The 19,609-nt window shown below is 40.7% G+C and overlaps 1 protein-coding gene across 5 annotated transcripts in view; it reads right to left on the reverse strand.

The window, feature by feature from the left end:
* The window catches only part of EPRS1 (glutamyl-prolyl-tRNA synthetase 1), a 50,829-nt gene that overhangs the window by 21,302 nt on the left and 9,918 nt on the right, over nt 1-19,609 (reverse strand). For 2 of the 5 annotated variants that reach the window (XM_048496896.1, XM_048497070.1), the window contains exons 8-20: nt 19,189-19,381; nt 15,484-15,655; nt 13,664-13,897; nt 12,768-12,852; nt 10,752-10,811; nt 10,444-10,464; nt 7,531-7,641; nt 6,636-6,772; nt 6,159-6,366; nt 4,098-4,210; nt 2,107-2,224; nt 1,035-1,406; nt 479-721 (exon numbers count right to left, since the gene is read on the reverse strand). In XM_048496896.1, coding sequence (XP_048352853.1) covers nt 479-721; nt 1,035-1,406; nt 2,107-2,224; nt 4,098-4,210; nt 6,159-6,366; nt 6,636-6,772; nt 7,531-7,641; nt 10,444-10,464; nt 10,752-10,811; nt 12,768-12,852; nt 13,664-13,897; nt 15,484-15,655; nt 19,189-19,381 — 2,067 coding nt within the window. The remainder of the gene's footprint in view (nt 1-478; nt 722-1,034; nt 1,407-2,106; nt 2,225-4,097; nt 4,211-6,158; nt 6,367-6,635; nt 6,773-7,530; nt 7,642-10,443; nt 10,465-10,751; nt 10,812-12,767; nt 12,853-13,663; nt 13,898-15,483; nt 15,656-19,188; nt 19,382-19,609) is intronic. The other 3 variants (XM_048496982.1, XM_048497162.1, XM_048497245.1) reach the window with 3 other exon arrangements.

Raw genomic sequence — 19,609 nt, forward strand, 5'->3', positions numbered from 1 at the left:
ATAATTCAACTGGCCTCCATTTTCAAATCATTCAGCCCTATATCACTAGACATTCTGTAAACAATCCACCAGGATTACATAAATTGCAATTTTAAAAATGCCAGCAATGCCGTGAACAAATCTGAAAGCATGTATTAAGCCCTATACAAAGCTTCATATACTGAAAATGTGAATGGAGGATAATGCAGGCCAATAGAAAAAAAGGGAATTATAAAAGCATATTACTGTTCCTAATTTTGATTAATTTCCACTATCATTTAACTGTTGCCATCCATGCCAACACTTTGATATGACTGGACAACAAAATTATCCATCTTGTATGAAAGAGTACAAGATACTGAGAAAACAAAAACAATACTTGTTGGACTGACACTGCTAAAAAAAAAAGGGAGGATGGTATTGCTACTGTTCAGTTATATATTTTTCCCAAGAATCTATTACTAGTTAAATCTACTACTACAGAGTAGCCATTATATACCTTTGAAGCTTTCTCGGATTTAAGTCTACGAACCACATTGCCTTGTTCAGTTACTTTACTGTAAAGAGCGTTGCTGTCTACCAGGAAGGGGGATGCAGGAGGAAGAGAAGGAGGAGGAGCAGGAGGAGTTGATCTAGGAAGGACAGCCTTTGGTGGGTCTCCAGGTTTGTATTCCTGCCCTAATTTTTGCTTATATTCTGCTTTCAGAGCTAGAAGCAGTTTCACAGCAGCATCTATCTGATCCTAAAACAGGAAGTGAAAGAAGAGTTATGGAAGAGAAGGCAGAAATGAAGGCTGGCACAGATGCAATTATTCACATGCACAAGCTGACAAAAACAGATTTATAATAACCTAAACTTGCTCCCCACTGCACAAAAATATTATTAAAATGTAGCACACAGTTAAGAAGAGCATTTTGATTTGCAGACTGTTCTTTATTAAAGGCATTTTTTTGAATATGTTTTATAGTACGTGAGTTCCCCATTCCTCCACAATACCGGGAAAAGGGGACAACAAAACACTACCATTCCCTGATCTAATCTCTCAGCACACTAACCTTGGGTGCTTTCTCTGCTTTCAGTTTTCGAACCACTTCTCCTTGCTGAGCTACATTGTCGTAAAGAGCTCTGTGGTCTAGATTGCTTGTGGGGATCCCAGAAGGCTGAAACTGGACGGCTACAGTTGTTGGAGGATTTCCAGGCTTGTAGTCTTGACCAACCTTATTTTTGTATTCTGCTTTCAAGGCTAACAGCTGCTTCACAGCAGCATCAATATCTTCCTTTGCTGCCTTTTTTGCTTTCAAGACACGAACTATATCACCTTGGGCTGCCACTCTGTTAAAAAGAGTTACGTGGTCCTCCGATGAAGATGTAGGACAAGGAACATCGGCCATAAGTGGAGCAGGCTGTTCTTTCAATGTAGTGCTGGTCTTTGAAAAGAAAACATACTTTTTATATTGCACTTAATCAACTGGATGAAAAAAAGAGTTTCAATCCTGAATTCTGATGGAAAAAACTCCCATTCTCTCTGTGTGTGCAAGATCATTACAATTATCTCACTTTTGACAAAAAGCAAACAGAAACTCTAAAGAGGAATAATATAGCTTGTTTTATTGGATCTCTTTTGGGTGGCATAGGATATGGTCTTGATTACCCATTCTGAGCAATTCAAATCCTGACATGCACCTATATTAATTGCAGTTAGATCAGTAAGAGGTTTTAGAAGTTAAAATCAACTTTTAAAAAATAAGTTTTAGATATGCCACAGAATTACATCATCTAAGCAAAAACACCACGCACCTTAATAGGGAAGAGTGAAGGACAACAATAGTTTGTTTATTTCTTAGAGTTCTAGAAAACAGTGAAAATATCAGATGCCAGGAAGACTAATAGCCCCATTCAGGGAGGGGGGAGTCTGGTGTTGGAGGCGATGAAGGCCTATGCCAGTGGATTTGCCCTCCCTGGGGCACTTGCTCTACCAGAGGAATTGATCTGTTGGTGGGCTGCTACGGCGGCCTGCTGAAATGGCTGGGTGTGGCGGTGCAGTAACTCTGTATAGGATTACACTGTAAAGCAACTTCTGAAAGTAGCCATCTTCACTTGTAATTCACATAAACTGGGTTTCTTTACCTCTTTGTTTGCTGTTTCTGCCTTAGACTTCTCTTTAGATCCAAATGTTGGCATTTCTTTTGTATGTCCATCAGGGATATAAATCAAAACACATGGGGCTTCTTTACAACTGTATGGACTAGAAGCAAAGATTGTGTATAGACTTTCTTAGTAGTAATTTTATATTGATTGAAATTATTCAAAAGACAAAATCAGTAAAAAAAAAAATCCAAGCACTTCTAAGCCCCTGATTTTGGTTGGTGAGAGTAAACACATTTTCCTCCTGCTGAAGGCAACAGGATGCACAACTGAACGCCACCTCTGAAACCTCAATCCTGTAGAAACCTGCCCATTTTCTAAGTTCATCTGGGGAGGGCTATCTGTCCATCCCATTAGTATATCTGGTAGAGACCCAGGTGAGAGCCAGTGATGGTGCCCAGACTTTGGAACACTCTTCGTACGGAAGTCTGGCATCTTCCTTCCATCGTCAGGAAAAGATGTTTTTATTTCAAACAGTTTTTAACAGCTAGATTTTAATAAGCAGTGATGTAAGTTTTACAGGCGTATTTTATTTTAGGCTTGATTATTCATGGTATAGTGTGATTTTATATGTTGCTACAGTATATGTTTTGTATTTTGTAAGCCACCTTAAATATAATTACAGAAAGGTGGGATATAAATACTTTTAATAAATAAATAAATGTTCTAATTCCCAGATTAAGAAGGCCAAAAACAAAGAAGTCTCCAAAGTCCTCGACTCTACATACATTGTGACCATTCTCACAATACAAATTACACTCAGTATTAGATTAGATCATGTCCAGTCTAATAGGGGTTGTTCTTTGGATATGGATGAAATTACCAGCCACACACAGAATTTAAAAAGAAGGGGGGAAAAATCATACATATTTTTGAAATTAGGGGGTGACTGTTAAAAGCCCACCAAGCCAAAGTCAGTATTTTTAACTATTTGTGTCAGTTTCACTCGGTGGAACAGCCTCCCTGATGAAGCTAGGAAGGTTCATTTATAAATCAGCAGAATCTCACAGTATGTGAAAAGTAGAACTTTTTAGGAGGACATTTCTCTGAAAGGGATATTATTGTAGATTTTAACTGTTGAAACTTTGTGGATGGATTTTATTACTTTTTTGTTGGTTTTAAATTTTTCAATCTATTTTCAACTTTTTTGAGACAAATGGGCTATAAATGAAGTGACAAACAAATAAACAAACTACTTGGCTACTTGTTTCCCTAATGTTTAACAAGTAGTAAGATCTAGTGTGGGGCTGAAATTGGGAGAAGGGAAGATCATGGCTTTGCAAACATTTCTGACCTCTATGGCATATGGCCTTCCTACCATTTTCATACCCCCTTTACCAAAACAACACGAAACAGTTCACAAAGAGACAGGAGTTACAAGAGGGGCAGGGATAATGGGGTGGGGGTCCTGAATCACATTTCATTGGCTACCTGGTGACATAATGTGAAATACATACTTTTCTGTATATGCATACAACCTATAGAAGAAGATATCTGCATTTAGGTGTGCATCTATTTGTGGATGGTGTCTATCTGAACTGCATTCCTTTCAATGGCATCTGCATTCCTGGGCATGTCAAATGCACCCCTGCCCCAAAGGGTCATTTGCAACTAGGTTTGCATCCCTGTGAAAGCCATCTCAACAAGGATATTCTTCAATCATCCCTGGTCCCAAACAGCAGCAGATCAGTAAAACAATGGTTGCACTTAACATTGGACTGAAACATATTACAAGAACTTTTTTTACACCTCATGAAATGGTACATTTTGTAGTTAAATCCAAACCACAAAATTTAAACACAACAAAATTGCTTCCCCAATGCAACTTGAGCAAACAGCATGGCTAAACTGTACAGAACCATTCAAAGGCTGTACCCACCCACCAATTTCAGCCAATGGGAAAACTCCTCTCAAAAGGTATTATCCACATTAACTAGAGCAAAAGAGAACAGAATTAGTTTGCAACGGCTCACCTAATGGGCTCGTACGGCTGATCACAAATGTAAAAGCCTCTTCTCTGAAGCTGTATGATGTCTCCCTTTTTCAAGTCTTTAAGGCAAGGATCACCTAACATCAATTCTTCTCGCTGTAAACAATTTAAAAAATGGTCAAAGCTACTTCCCTGGAATAATTTATATTCTATGCTAGGAATTAATATAAACTGATTATATTCCCTGGAATACTTTATATTCTATGCTAGGAATTAATATAAACTGATTAATATAAACTGATTATATTTAAAAATCCTTCATAGCAACTGCAGAATGATTTCTTCCAAGGTCAGATAAGAGAGTCCACATAGAATGTTGAGCATTTTATAACTAAGAAACTATGGCAACTTAAACAATTTACAACATGCCATTCAAAAAGATGTGTCTATGCCATAATATGCGAATATCAAAAACATTATATGGGAATGACATTTAGATCTTTGAGATGTAGAATAATGGAACACAGATCAAAAATAGAAGATAAATATTTAGAAGCCCCACTAACCCAGCATTTCTTGGAAAGTAGACACAAAGAAGATGATTTAAAATTCTTTGTATTATACACATATAAACCACACCAATTGAACAGAGGTGATGCTAGAAAAGTTTTATCATGGAAACAGACTTGTTTCATACATGAATGGAAACCACATTTCCTATTTGGATTGAGCAGTAACATTGAATATAACTGTTTTCTGTAACTGGTTTCTACAAGTCTGCGAATACGGCTGTGGCTAATTGCATTAAAAACAAGTAATGCATTAAACTTTATAGCAGACTATTCAGTTTTGCAGAGAGAATTTACCCCAGATAGTAGTCAAGAGTTGCTGTGTAAAAGAAATAAAGAGTAAAAGGAATCTCTTATTCAGGTGAGTAATAACAAATTGATGGGTTAACATAATGGTTTATGCTTTACAGTGGATATTATGATGTGTATTTTGCTTTATCATAGCTAAAGACTTTGGAGTAGGCTCAGGAAAGTGGAAGCTCAGGCCCTTTCCGCACGGGCCGTTTACAGTGCCCTAGGGATGGCAAAAACGCCGTCCCTAGGGAGCTGTTCGCATGGGGGGCACAGCTGCTTTGCAGCCCGCGAACGGCAGCGGCTGGAAGGCGCCATCCCCCCCTTTCCCGATCGACTTACCTTCCCTGCGACCTTCCGGCATGTCGCCGAGGCCTGAGCCCCCCCCCCCTGCGACTCCAGAGTGGTTGCGCAGGGCAGGGGGGCGTGTCCCCTGGCCTTGGCGATGCGCCGGAAGGTCGCAGGGAAGGTAAGTCGATTGGGCGACGGCGCAGCGCCATCTTCCTTGTCGTTACCGGGCCTGTTCATGCGAACGGTCCCGGGGGGGTTGGGTTGGCGTCATGTACGCCGACCCAACCCCCAGCGTGGCCGTGCGGAAGCGGCCTCAGACTGCTTACATGACCTTGGAAGAAATAATTCTGCAGTTGTTATGAAGGACTTTTAAATTGTGCATTTGAAGTTTAGGATGATATTGTACATAGCTTTAAGTGCCAGAATATTGGCACTTTCTTGTACTGCTGAATACTGTGTATGTCACATTGTGACTGGATTTAGAATTTTGTATTGTCTGTCAATTGTATTTGTATATTCCCACCTAATATAGAGTATTGCAGTTTCACAGTATAGTAAGGTCAGGGTTATTAGATTTCTGCAGGCACAAGGGGGAAAAGGCATTTTTAGCAATTTCCCTCCTGCAGAAGGCTAAAATGCCTCTCTTTTCCTCCTGGAGGGTGGACAACTTCCAGGAATAGCTGGGGGTGGGGCTTGCAGGTCTCCTGTGGGGTCATGGTGAAAATACTACCCCCTCCCAAAAATATCTCAGTGACATCTAAGCCATCATCACAATTTAACATCTGCCTAGTCAAAACAAAATAGAAGATAGCAGCAGGATTTGAATAGACCTGAAATTAATTTTCTCAAACTTTGGCAGTCAGAAATAGAAACACATTACTCTGGACTCCAAGTTGCCAATGGACCAGTCCAAAAACTACAGCAGATTATATAGGTGGCTGATTGTGAGCTACCTTGCTATCTCTGTTGACGTACTGCTTGAAATCTTCATCTTTGCCGAGAACTGGTTTGGTGATCAAATGTTCATAGGTAACACAGACAGTCGGGATGAGAGGTGCATGACAGGTTTCGGCTAACCAGGTAATCTTAGCAGTTTTTTTGTAGTCTTTGTTCTCCAAGTTGAGTGAAGCCTGAATAGATGTGGCTTTCCCGGTGGAATTCCTATATAGAAAGCAGGACAGATAGCGGGATTAGGTGTGTTTTCTGCAAATAAATAATTTAAAACTGACCAAGAACATCACAATGACAGGTTGGGTCCGGGTTAAAAGTTTCTTTTCAAGACACAGAAAAACAAAAGTTAAATGTACTAATTGAACAAAATTGCATAATGTTCTTTTGGATTTTTTTTTAAAAAACAATACCTGTGGTGTTATTGAAATATTTATGGTGAAATTCAACATCCAATTTTGTTTTATGGCCCAGAAACTCACTTGTGTATTTTGGTAATGATGATGTTGCCCCAGTTGATAAATGTAACAGTCTCCCCTTCTGTCAAAGTTTCAGCATCTGCTCCTTCGATTAGCACTTTGGGACTGTACCACACAGGCTTCAAGCCAATTTCAGCATTCTGCATGTTGTGAAGGAAAAGACAAAGAACTGACAGTTATTTGGTTCAGTCTTTAACTGGTTTGGACAAAAACAACGTATTCTGGAATAATCTGCAAGTGTGTCAATAATATCTGGCATTAGTGTGAATAGATTCATTTAACAAAAAAAACACTTAAAAGAGTATAGTACAATGAACAATAGTAGTAGCTAAAACAGCAGCATCAGGCCAATTAGGCTATGCCAGATCATACCCACTTACCCAGCTCAGTTACCATCACATTTGCTCACTGGCTAGTGATAAGGCCTCTGTTGACTTGGTTGGTCAACAAATTCCACCAGATTTACTATTAGACCTGTCAGTCATTTGATACCTCCCTCTAGGGCTCTTCCTCTACTGCTTCTTCATAGGCAAACACTATTTGTGCAGGTTGCCACCCCTGTAGAGGAAGTAAGTATGAAGATAGGCAGGAGGAGATGCATGGCAACTGAGCCTGGTGGGGGGAGCGCCCCAGATAGGCCAGCCTCCGCACTACCCAAGAACTTTCTTAAAGGGCACCTGCAGCTTTCTGCATGTTCACATCATGAGCACTGCCATCTTTTCACTCTCACACATCCAGGCATTCTGCCAAACATTTGTTTTTCCTATTGCATTTTGGGAGTCTGGAATATTCTTCAGGACAAGCTTGTAAAATCCACCCCATTCTCAGTTTTAGGGCAGTTCAATCTCTGCCACCACCCCCTGCCCCTCCCCCTGCAATGAACAACTGATCATCAAACCTTTGGATGTTTGGCCACTTCTTTCATCTCTCCTTGAGCTTCAGGAACATGCACTGTGATCACTTCATCCTTCAGCAAAGCAGTGTACCGTGGCGCCACTGGGTCTATAACCTATATGCCAACGACAACCAGAAGTAATCACAACTACTCAGCTTTCCAACAACCAACAAACATCAGTGCTGTGTGAAATAAAAAGTATACACACACCATTTAGGAATATTAACCGGTATTCTTTGTGTTACTGCATATTTGAGTATACTTTAGTTTGCTTGAATCTAAATTGTAACAGTAAAACAGGCAAGAAAATATAAACTACAAAGCCAGCAGTTCATATACAAGTCTTCCTTTCAAAAAGAACAGCCTTTAATTAAAGAGTAGACAATTGTGGATTTTAAAATAAAGCAGAAGTTGCAAGAAAGGAACCTCAGTTTTAAAAAATCACCTAAAATTTTCTGCTGGTATTACGGAGGTTAATCTTGGCCTTTGCTCAAAGCAAATTCGTTCCATAAGTCTCAAACATATACATGTATACCTATGTGAAAAACTGCAGGGAAGTTCTACATCAGCATAAGCTTTATCACATGTGTTATACTAAATCTATATTAGAGGGGGGAAATCTTTTCAGTATGACCCTCAGCATGCAGAGTCATCAATGAACATACATACATATAAATGCTACGTCAGACTTGGCTGTGTTCATTTTCTTCTGAGACCAATACATGAGTAGGACAGAAGAGCTCCACGGGATACTCCTAGTGGGTTCAACTGAACCAATTCTCATATAATGTTTTCACATAGACAACTTTGAAAGTACTTTGTAAGTGCCTAAAGAGGCTAAACAGGAATCAGTCCTTCGTTTTATTAAGTACGACAGCATTAGACTACTATAATAAGGCAACATCACAGCAATGAACTTAAGAAGAGCTTCTCTACTTCCCCATCCTGGACAAAGAGGTTATGCACTCAAACACAGCCTCTTCCATCAATTTTTATTCTTGTTTTCATCATATTGACTACTGAGGCTTAGGCTTTCTAATCCATCTTGGGAGGTCCTATTTCTCAGTACTGCATGGAAATGTTTTAGGCAAATAGATTATGTAAAGCTAGAAACAATACACACATTTACAGGGTTAGAAAATCAAAGTGTGGAGTTTAATTGTTTTTTAAGTTTCTATGGTGAAAACAGCTGCTCCTAAGAAGGTATGCTTATATTCAGCCTTCCCAGCTTTCCGCTACTGTAACGATACTCTAACTAGAATATGACAAGCACAAACTTTGCAAAAATATGTTTCACAGCTATATTCAGTTTATATAGGCTAGGTTTACCTACTTAACATCTAATACAGATGTTATGTTCTTGCAACTACTTCAAATACAATTATTACATATGCCTTTGCCTGCCCACTAGATACATGAACAAACAGGTGACACAATGGATTCATGTACCCCAAAATTCATAAATTTGGCCTTTCAAAGTGGCCATTTTTAGTAGTCATGTAAAGGTACAAAATTATTCCCTTATTTTCAAAAAAAGAAAGAAAGTATTCCTTAATTTGGCCCAGAACTCGCTAGTTTTGCTATAATGAAGAATAAAAGTACTAAAAGTCCAATCCAGATGGAGGGGGCAAATATCTTCAGGGAGTGGTGGAGGGGCGTGCCAATGCATTTGCCCCCACCAGCACAATGAACACAAAGGGGCAAAGCAGAGGTGCTGGCTGCCAGCAACCCCTCAGCTCCATGGCAGCAAAAGCCAGAAGTTCAGGCCACCACGGAGCTGCGCTGGCAACCTTTTCAGATACTGGTGGGGGGTGGGCCGGGGGCATTAGTTGGCTTCCACCCCAGGTTTCCAGCTGGTTGCACTGCGGCCTGGCTCCTGGACATATACCACCCTTTTGTGTGGCATAAGTGTATGAAGCCCTATGGAAGGCTTTTCAGTGGTGTTGGGGTTTGTTTGTTTGTTTGTCTTTTTCTGCCTCCCTGTGCCTCCAGAAAGCCCTCTGGGTGTGATGGGGTGGTGCTCCCTGGCTTCCTGGCAATCTGGATTGGGCTGCTCACTGTTACTGTAACATCCCTTAACAGTTTGCTTTTTCTTCAGTGTTACCCACCCATTTGTTTTGCAATTTTCGTGGCCCATTCCTACAGAACAATTCAACGTCTCCACTTTCACCCCAATCAGACTGAATTGTGATGGGCAACATACAGTCCCCAAAAAGTTCAATACCTTGAACTATAATATTTTATGGTGTTTATAAAAAAAGATCACCCTATGCAGCAACAGAAAGAACCAATTGATAATCCTTCATATAAATGAAGAGGGGGAAAAAAGAACGGGCAAAAAAATAGAAAGGGCTATAGGAGAATACAAGATGCATGCCAGGCAAGCAAACACTTAACTCTGAAAACAGCCTGGTTGAAAACAAGCAAGAATCCAGGCACAAGTTAAAAGAATGGGAACATTCACAAAGTTGTGCAGACAGACACTAACAGTTCGCCTTATTATAGTGTCCAAGCACCTGCTGCCAAAAAGCTACGAACCATGTCAAGATGCAGTATTCCTTATATGAAATTCAATTATGGAACAAGAGAGCTTTTTTAACTGTGTCAAGAGAGAACAAGTTAAAGATCTCAGTACATTCACTGGAGAAAGGCAGCACAGACAATATCAGGTAACTTGGAGTGACTCTCTTTTCTACTGAGATGTCATGATTGATCCCTCACCCTTTGGAACAGGAATAATGCATTTTAAGATGGATATAAGATATATATATATACACACATATATAAATATATACAGCCCTTGTTATGTAAGCATGTGTATTTATGCTATGAGAAGCTGCATAATGATGGCTTATGCTATGTATGCTTACAATACTGTAAGCTATATGCTAAGGCAGAAAAAGCATTAAGTAATACCTTCTTACAGATAGCTCGCAGCTTGAAAGCAGAAAAATGAAATGCAGAGTTTTCATATCAGATTTACATCAGCAAAATTCCATTACCTTCCCACACATTCCAAGAAAAACAATTCAGTATTGGTTTGGCAAAAATCCATACGATTAGTGCTAGCCCTTGTAGCAAGAGGGGACATTCCATTTTCCTGAAAATCAGCTGGATGATGCAACATACTCGATTGCAACTCTTTGAAGAGCATTCCAAAGAATGCTGGATATGCTACCAGCACAACCAGAATTATCATTGCACTAAAAGGGAGAAGCACATACCTTTTTGTTAAATGACCAAATCTTATCCCATTCCATGTTTACAACTGACCGAGAAGAGCCCTGAAAAATAAAATAGATATTTTTACAAAGCAGAAAAGGCTTTGTTTCAGAAAAGGCTTATAATGAGAACATCTGATTTAAGTATTGATTATTAGATCAGTACAATATACTGTACCAACAGCTATAAACCCTACTTATTTAATGCTTCTGGTATATTTATCTGGACCACTGTAGTGGACTATCAGTGTAAACAGCATATATACGCATACATATGTGTCCCCTTGCCTAAAAGAGTAATAATAAGCATAAAGGTTAGTTAGCCAGGAGCAATAAATTATCACTAAATTCCTCTTGTTGCTATACTAGATTATTTTGTACCTTACAGCTATCTATTTTAATAAACTTAAAGCTGAAAAAGGTGACAGTTTACACCACAATGTATCAGTCTCTGACACAAATAATACAATTCAAGTACTGAAAGATCTATTACACATCAATTAATCAGACTTAATGAATGCAAGTAGCTTCAGTAAATTCTAAACAAGGTTCTCTCTAAAATATGCAAACACATAAATATGCTAACAGACATGAAATATACAGTTATCAAAGATATTCTGTTGCTACTATAAACTCATCAGTAGTTATTTATTTCTTCAAAGTTAACCAACACTTCCACCCTGGAGGGACACAGTACCCCATGAACTTGCCTGTAGCCTCTGCCCACAGCAAATATGTTAGTTAGTACCTGGAAATATTGGTGCAGTAACAATCCAGCCAGAAACACAGTAGAGACTAACTGAAAGAACAAAAAGTTTGCTGGCAAGAACAAGAGCAGCTCAGCCCCAAAATGCTAGTAAAAAAAAAAACAGAAGGGAGAGGCAGGTTTCCTAGCAGAGAAATATAAACAAGTTTCTGCTTTCGCTTTCTGCTTAAGATCCAGTGCAGAGCTTCTAGGATTTTCCCTCTAGAAACAGAAACTATTCTTTTTACAGAGGAGAAAGCAAATGGGGTTGTACTCAGTGACAGCAATGGTGTTGGGGAGGCTAGCCCTGTCCCCCAGGCATAGCTACAAGGGGGCCAGGGGGTGCGCATTGCACCGGGGAGCAGCAAAAATTTCAGGTTTGTTTTTTGTATTTTTTAGTGTTTTCAGTTTTTGGCCTGCACGGGGCACAGTTTTTAGGCTAGCAGCACCAAAATTTCAGGGGGCTTTTGGGGGACTCTCCTGATGATACCACCCAAGTTAGGTGAGGTTTGATTCAGGGGGTCCAAAGTTATGGACTTCCAAAGGGGGTGCTCCTATCCCCCATTGTTTCCAATGGGAGATAATTGGAGATGGGGGCTACACCTTTGAGAGTCCATAACTTTGGCCCCCCAGAACCAAACTTCACCAAACCTGGCCGGTATCATCAAGAGAGTCTCCTAAAGATACCTTGAAATTTTGGTGCTGCTAGCCTAAAAACTGCACCCCCTGCAGGCTTAAAACTGAATAACACTAAAAATACAAAAAACATGAACTAACATGGGGAGAACAAAACTCAGATTTTGCACCTGGCTCCATTTTCCCTAGCTATGCCTTTGCTGTCCTTTGCCTCAGCTGACCTCCACTACTAAAAATCAAACTGCAAACCCAATCCCAAGATCTGTTTCTTGGCCAAACAAATAGACAGAAATACTACTCTAAATAAATAAGAAAGACAACAAACCCAGCATTACCCACCTGGACTACCCAGACATTACTGAGAGGTCCCCATTCTGAAGTAGCCATGGAGCTAGTATTCCCTCACTCCATAGTGAGGGCAAGCCACTCATGTTGAGTACCTCTTCTTGCTGCAACTCCCTGGACTGAAAAGCATTTTGTTCTAGAGCCCACCACAATGCTAAGTAGTAGGGGTGCAAGGGAGAAGTAGAGAGTGATAAAAATTACTTCTGAAAACTTACTCCATGGAAACACAGGATCCACCCTAATATCTACAAGGACATTCCAGCAGTGTAGGAGAGCACAGAAATAGCACCTACCTGTGCAGCGATAAACTGTTTCAGTCCTTCAACTGTCATGCCTCTTCTCAGAACTCCACGCACAGTTGGGAATCTGGGATCATCCCTAAAAAATGTACACTTCATTTAAACAGCAGACAAATGTTCCAGTTTCAAGGTGAAAAAAGTATTTTTGAATGAACTTGGAACATTTAATGAATTTCCCTTTTACGTCTTGACCCACCAAGGATGGTTGCTAGATAAACCAAGCATGTTAAACATGGAAATTTCTTACACTGGTTAATTTTAAATACCTATTTAAATTATTATTCTTCCTGCCAGGGTAAACAAGAAGAAAATGTTAGACAAATGTATAAGAATTAAAGTGGCAGAAATTTTGAAGGAACTGATGGAGGAAAGTACACAGGAAACTCCCATGTGGAAGCTCCAATGCCAATATGGACACTTCTGAATTTCCACCTTTGATAAATCCAATATGGAAAGTCCTTGCTATGCAGAACCAGGAACAGGCCTTTACTATCAAGTGGGAGGGCAGATTTGTGCCATTTTGTGTACCCCTATTTGATAATCTCACTCTTCAGAGTTATAAAGTAGAAATGTGCTGTTGACCACAGGGTGGGCACAACTCTTTTTCCTTGAGTTAAAGTCTGCAACAGAATGAATCCATTTTACTGAGAATCTAAATAGCCCTGTAATCATAATTTGCATGTAGGTATATAAACAGAAACATGGGTTTTATCAGTTTAGTTGCCAGTCTAAGATCTTGTCTCTTTACATCTGTATCAGCTGGCTACTAATTAATCATTTTTAATTAATTAAAATGATTTGATCACATAACAGAAGTTGCTGTACAAGTAACTGTGAGAACTGAAATAATCTGGTGTCCATGCGTGATATGATTCTTGCACTTAACGTACCAGCCATCCACTAGCCCTTCATTGACAAACCAGGTTAACTTCCTTTTAGACAGCACGGTATTGTTCAGGTTTAAACGGCTATACTCCCAGATATATGGCTTCCTTATGCCAAGGGCTTCAATTATCCAGTAGAACTGCTCATCTCTGTCGTGATATTCTGTTGTTCTTAATGCGTGAGTAACACCTTCAATACTGTCAACTATAGGACAGGCAAAGTCGTATGTGGGATAAATACTGAAACATAAGCAACAAATAAACGTAATTTTCTTGTTTACATCACGAACATTAAGTAATACAATTAAATAAGCAACTTCTGACTGTGGGAATTATCTTACTGTAATACATGATGATAATAGTGCAAGGAGTATCCCACTATCTCTGAGCCAAAAGCAAAAAGTTTATCTTCATGATGCAACTTATATTAATAGGCACCAATGTGCAGTTGCTGAATTTGTTTCCAGAATTTCATCAGTGAAATGTGTTAGCAGTTCCCAGAATAGGTGGCTCAGGGAGAAATAGAAAGAGAAACGAGAATGGTTTCTCTTTTCAATTCATTTATAGCAGCAGAGTCAGTTTGATTCTCACTGTTAGTTAATAAAGCAAATTTGTTTTTGAAAAGCCCAAACATTCCATAGGAAATGTTACAATAGCAGAGATAAAGGTCAAAGTTACATGGGCCACTTACTGGAAGAATTGCAGGAAGAAGTGCTTAGCCCCAGCCCTGCCTCCTGTCTGCAAGATGCAACTTCTATACAGACTAATTTTCCCCAGTTCCCTTCCAGTTTGAGAGCATAACCAAGGAAAAAGACTGAAAACTGATGGGGGGGGAGGGGTCAAAGAGGTGAGCAAGGAAAGGGGTACACACTCTTCCCCTGCACATCAGGGTTAGAAGGAGAAAACAGGACTGAAAATACTGTGTTTTGTACAATTCTGCACAAAATTTTCATTTGAATGCAACTTCAGCCTGCTGTGGAAAAAAAAAAGATTTCCAATGAGAAAAAGAAAGCCGAGCATAAGTAGCAACCTACAAGCTGCCTTTCATTGGACAAAGTACAAGTAAAAATAGCAATGGTTCCACTTTGTTAAACATCATGATCTTTTGGACTGAAGCATTTCAGTGCGAGGTCAAGAATAAAAGTATTGTTTCAGTGTCTCTTCTCTGCTGAATTTTCAAAATGCAGCTGGAAATAGGTGCTTTAAATTAGCAGTAAACTGTCAGTTTGTGTTAGGTAGATTCTGATCAAACTATGCAGTTAACTCTTCACACTGACCACAGACAGTAAAATCAATTTAGCCAATGTCTGCAGGGACCTTTTAAAAATTGTAAAAGTAAAGTCAGACAAATGAAAATCAGCCTGGGGGAAGGGGGGGGGGATTAACCATTGATGCATTGAAGAAAAATGCAAAAAATGAAAACAGTGAACAATCATCTGCGGAAATCACCACAGGGGAGATAATCTGTTCAAATCACAACTGGGGAGATCATATGTTCAAATAAATACACAATATCTCCGGTTCACTCATTAATTCCCCTCTCATACCATGCGCAGAAGGTGGGATCACAAGAACCTGAGGTTTTCTCCTAATTTCTCTGTAAGCAGAATGAATAATCAATCTCTACAGACTTAACACATTGTTCTCTAGTTGTTCATGATGCATTTTGTACCATTTGATACTTAACAGTGGCATTTATTACTAAGAAATTCTAAAACAATACCATGAAAACCAAATGATCAAGTGTTGTTTCAGAGGTAGTCTGGCTATATCCTCAGGAAACAGCACTGATGGGAAGCAAAAGAAAGGTTCAAATAAATACATACTTGTACTTATTTCCAGTACGTGGATGCGGCTGGTTTTTGCAACGATAAAGAGTTGGATCCCTCAGACATCCATTATTACTAGTCATGTCAATTTTTGCACGTAGACAACAGGTCTGCCCATATTCTGTTCCTTTTTTCATTTCTTCCCACATCTGCCAGTTTTTTTCAACAGCTATTGAACGGAAAGCATTCAATTCACATACAGGGTCATAGCTACAGAAAATGGTGACTGGTGCAAGCACCACCACCACCACCATCCCCAACATCCAGACCATCTTTTGGATAACTGTACAATAATACTGGCTTAATCCTCGCTTCTTCAAATATTCCCAACACCGAGGCAGTGTTTGGGGTGCACATTGGGGAAAAAAGTAGGGATAAAATAAGTAAATAAACCCTTCTGCATGTAGAAAACTAAATGTCATCGTATCAGGGAAAAGAGATCCACCTAAAATGTATTGTATGGGGAGGGGGAAACCCAAATTAATTGCCAACATCTCATGAAGCTTGTGCCCTTTCCAAAATTTCCTGACTCAGTCTGTTTCCTTTCATGGTTGTATAATAATTGTATTTTTCTGGGATGCCTCTTTTAGTGTTCCCTGCATTTTGAGCAGAACAGTTCCTCAGCTTTTGTCTTTGAGGTCTGTTCTTGAGAGCAGCTGAGGAAAACAGTTTTACCTGTCACCTTGTTCTCAGCCTAACCTATCTTACAAGGTTGTTGTGAGGTTAAAAATAACAGAGAGGCATTTAATTGAAGATGCACTTTTCCCCATGTAAATGCATTCATTTCAAAGTGAAAATTATGACTAGTAGTATTCCCTTGAAAATAAAGATATTTTAAATCTATTTCTTTGGAAATAGTAGCATTAATACTAATAAGCAACAACATTCTGCTTCTGTGCACATTTGTGTGTCAATCCACTCCTTTAAACTGACTTCTGAGTCAGAAAATCGGGCATAAACCTTTTCCTACTTATTTGGGAGTAAGCCGATTTACTTCTGAGTACTGCGGAAGAAGATGGCTACAAGTTTTGCGCTTCCTCACCCCCAGAGGCGGAGTGAGGGGAAATTCCGCCCAGGGCTCAAGTGCACCCTGCGCCCCTGCTGCAGCGTCGCCCACCCCTGCCCCGGAACACCCCCGCCACGCCCTGGCCACGCCTCCGCCCGGGGCATCACACCCCACCTTGCCCCGTTGACACTACGCCTCTGCTCATCCCCCTCATGCTCCCTTCTACACTCAATCGGGACGGGGGGGGGGGGGCACACAGATTTTTTTCCTTTGCTCCGCACATTTATGTCCACAATTCCCTTCCACTTCACCTTTGTTTCTTAAAATGGGGGGATGGCCAATGAAAAGAATGGAGAAATTTGCCAGTGGCAGGGAAGTCTGGGCCGCCAACAAGGTGGGGCTTAGGCTGATTCGAGCAAGTAGGGGAAAGGGGTCCTTGACCCAGTGCTGAATTTGCAAGAGGAAGGGTGCAGGTGAAAGGTGTATTTGCAAGGAGGCAGTGGAAAGGCAAAACAGCCACTTGGCCTAGCCTCAGTTGAAGTTTTGTTGCACCTCTGTGTGAAAAATACCCCAATATTTTGCCTGGCTACCTTGGCTCCAGGGAAGAGACCTTACTGGTTCTGCTTTGAAACATGAACTGTGAAAGCAGGCAGGTTCTCGAGGTGCCTTTTCCTCCTAAAACCAGATTTAGATGAGGCTGCCTGAAGTAGAATGGGCCCCTGCTGCTGCTTCTTGCTTTTGCCTCAGTCGGCCGAGCTGCCAGATACCACCAAGGCACACCATGCACCTTCACTTGCCTGCCTACACAGAAGGCCAGAGATACTGCTTCAAGGAGTGGCCCTGAGCACCCTGGACCAGAAGGCCAGCTTCCCTGCCAACCCAACAGCTGCAGCGTGGCTTCTCAGGGCAGGCTGGCACCACTGCCATTGTGCCCCCTTGCTCACCTGCCTTCCTGTGTGGTGGGCTGGGAAAGCACTTCAGGGAATGGTGCTGGGCTCCCTGGGCCAAAAGACCTTGCTCCTGGTGCACCTGCTGCCTGGGCCCGCTGCTGATCACTTGCATGATGGGCTGAGCAGAGTGCAGGCAGCTAGCAGTGGTGGAACTGCAGGCGGGTCGGTGGTGCTGAGAAGGAACCAGCAGCATGCAAGATGGGCATACACGCACATGTCCATCCCCTGCCTAACTGCTGTGCTCTGCGGCAGCAGCCTGACTCACTGCTGCGCCCTCCCCTTGAGGCGTCAACTCGGGGGAGAGGTGGCTGGCGGCGGCAGCCGAGGTAGGCAAGAGGTGGCGGAGGAGGAGGGAACTAGGTGCACAATGCTCCAGCTCCTGGGGTGCAGAAGGTGGGGGGCTGGCAGCCAAACATACTTCTCACCAAAGTTGTGCCCAGGGCATGAGCCCCCTCTGGCCCCCATTCACAATGCCTATGTTCATATAGCATACACAGTCATCACTTGTTCAAATCTCACCTCTATTAGGTGCTCTTAGGGAAATTACTCTCTCTCAGTCTCAGCCCACACCCAATGTAATACAGGGATAACAATACTGGCTTACCATATAAGACTTTTATAAAGTCAATTGAATATTGAAACTACTTAGCATTATTATTCTTATTATACTTTAATAACCTAGTTTTGATATTGTATTTTCTCAATCAAATGCTAGACCCTTCGGAAAAAGAGCCTATTTAAATCTAGTATTTATAACTGGCAATATTCTTGTCTCAAGTGACACTGGATCTCTTCAGTTTCTCCTGGTAGGTCTGACTAAAGGAAGGTCATGGTAAATTCAGATTTAAATGATGACATCAAGAGTCAAATTAAGAATCTCCTTGTTCTGCGTCAGTGTTTTGAACATTTTTTGTTCACACACTATGCTCCCTAAAAAAAGTCAAGTCATTGATCTACCAAGTTCAATACTGCCCATTCCCAAATGACTGATCCTCTCCACTGGATCTTAGATAGAAATCTGGCCAACCTGGCTACCAGACTGAACTGAAAATGCCACAAACTGAATCTGAAATCTTCTGCAAGCAGAGCATGTTATTTTAGTCTCTCCCAATTCTCTCTCGGGATCTTGTCCATGGACTAGTTGCTTAAGGATAACTCTCTGCAAGCTATATCACTAACACTGCCATCTCAAGCAGAGATAACTCTTCGAAGCCCACTGGTGTCCATTAACATAGGACGGTGCAACTCTGCTTAGAATGACACTGGAACAGTGGTGGGGGGGATGCACTCTGGCAAAATCACTTTAAATAATTCAGCCTCTGAAAGTTTCTATAGTCAGACTTAGGAAAAAATGTTAATTAGATTGTGTGTTCCTTCACCACAGAACTCAACAAACCAGACTTTCTTTGTGGTAAGATGCTCCACCTGGGTCCTAGTGCCTATCTAGCCCTGCTCCCCCATTGTAAAAATACAATGGACTATAAACATTCTTGTAGCAAAGTACCATGTTCAATAATGCACAAAGTAATGGTTTTGATAAAGGCAGCAGGTAAAAAATGAATGATAATTCTCATATTCATTTGGGACTATATTCTAATGTGGAAGCATGCAAGTTTCTCGACCGCTGCACCTCAACTGACCAAATTAACATCCTTATCTGAGACAGAGTATATTAACAGATTAACAAGTCTCAGAGAGATTTCATCAGAAAGGTAAAGATAACAAAAGCTTGATAAATATTCTTACAGTTGTTCCTATGCTTGGATTCGATTCTCTGTTCTCGTTCCATTTTCATTTGTTCAGCCGGTGTGTCATCTACATAAGCTTTCCTTTCCTGAATGAGCTTCTCAGCATATTTCATGATTGTATCAAAATGATCAGATGTGTATGTGAACTGGTCTGGTTTAATATGCAGCATTGCAACATCTTCCAAGATAACCTGAAAACATTAGATTTTAAACAACTGTTTACACACAGATTCAAGTGAGTAGCTGTGTTGGTCTGAAGCAGAAGGAAAACGTTTGAATCCAGTGGCCCCTTTAAGACTAACAAAGTTTTATTCTTGGTGTACGTTTTCATGTACAAACTCACTTCTAATACACTAAAACAGAAGTCACAAACCAGTACATTTCTGTAAACGAATTATAGTTTTCACTTGGTACGCTTC

Source organism: Sphaerodactylus townsendi, linkage group LG01, assembly GCF_021028975.2.
Source record: "Sphaerodactylus townsendi isolate TG3544 linkage group LG01, MPM_Stown_v2.3, whole genome shotgun sequence".
Taxonomy (NCBI): Eukaryota; Metazoa; Chordata; class Lepidosauria; order Squamata; family Sphaerodactylidae; genus Sphaerodactylus; species Sphaerodactylus townsendi.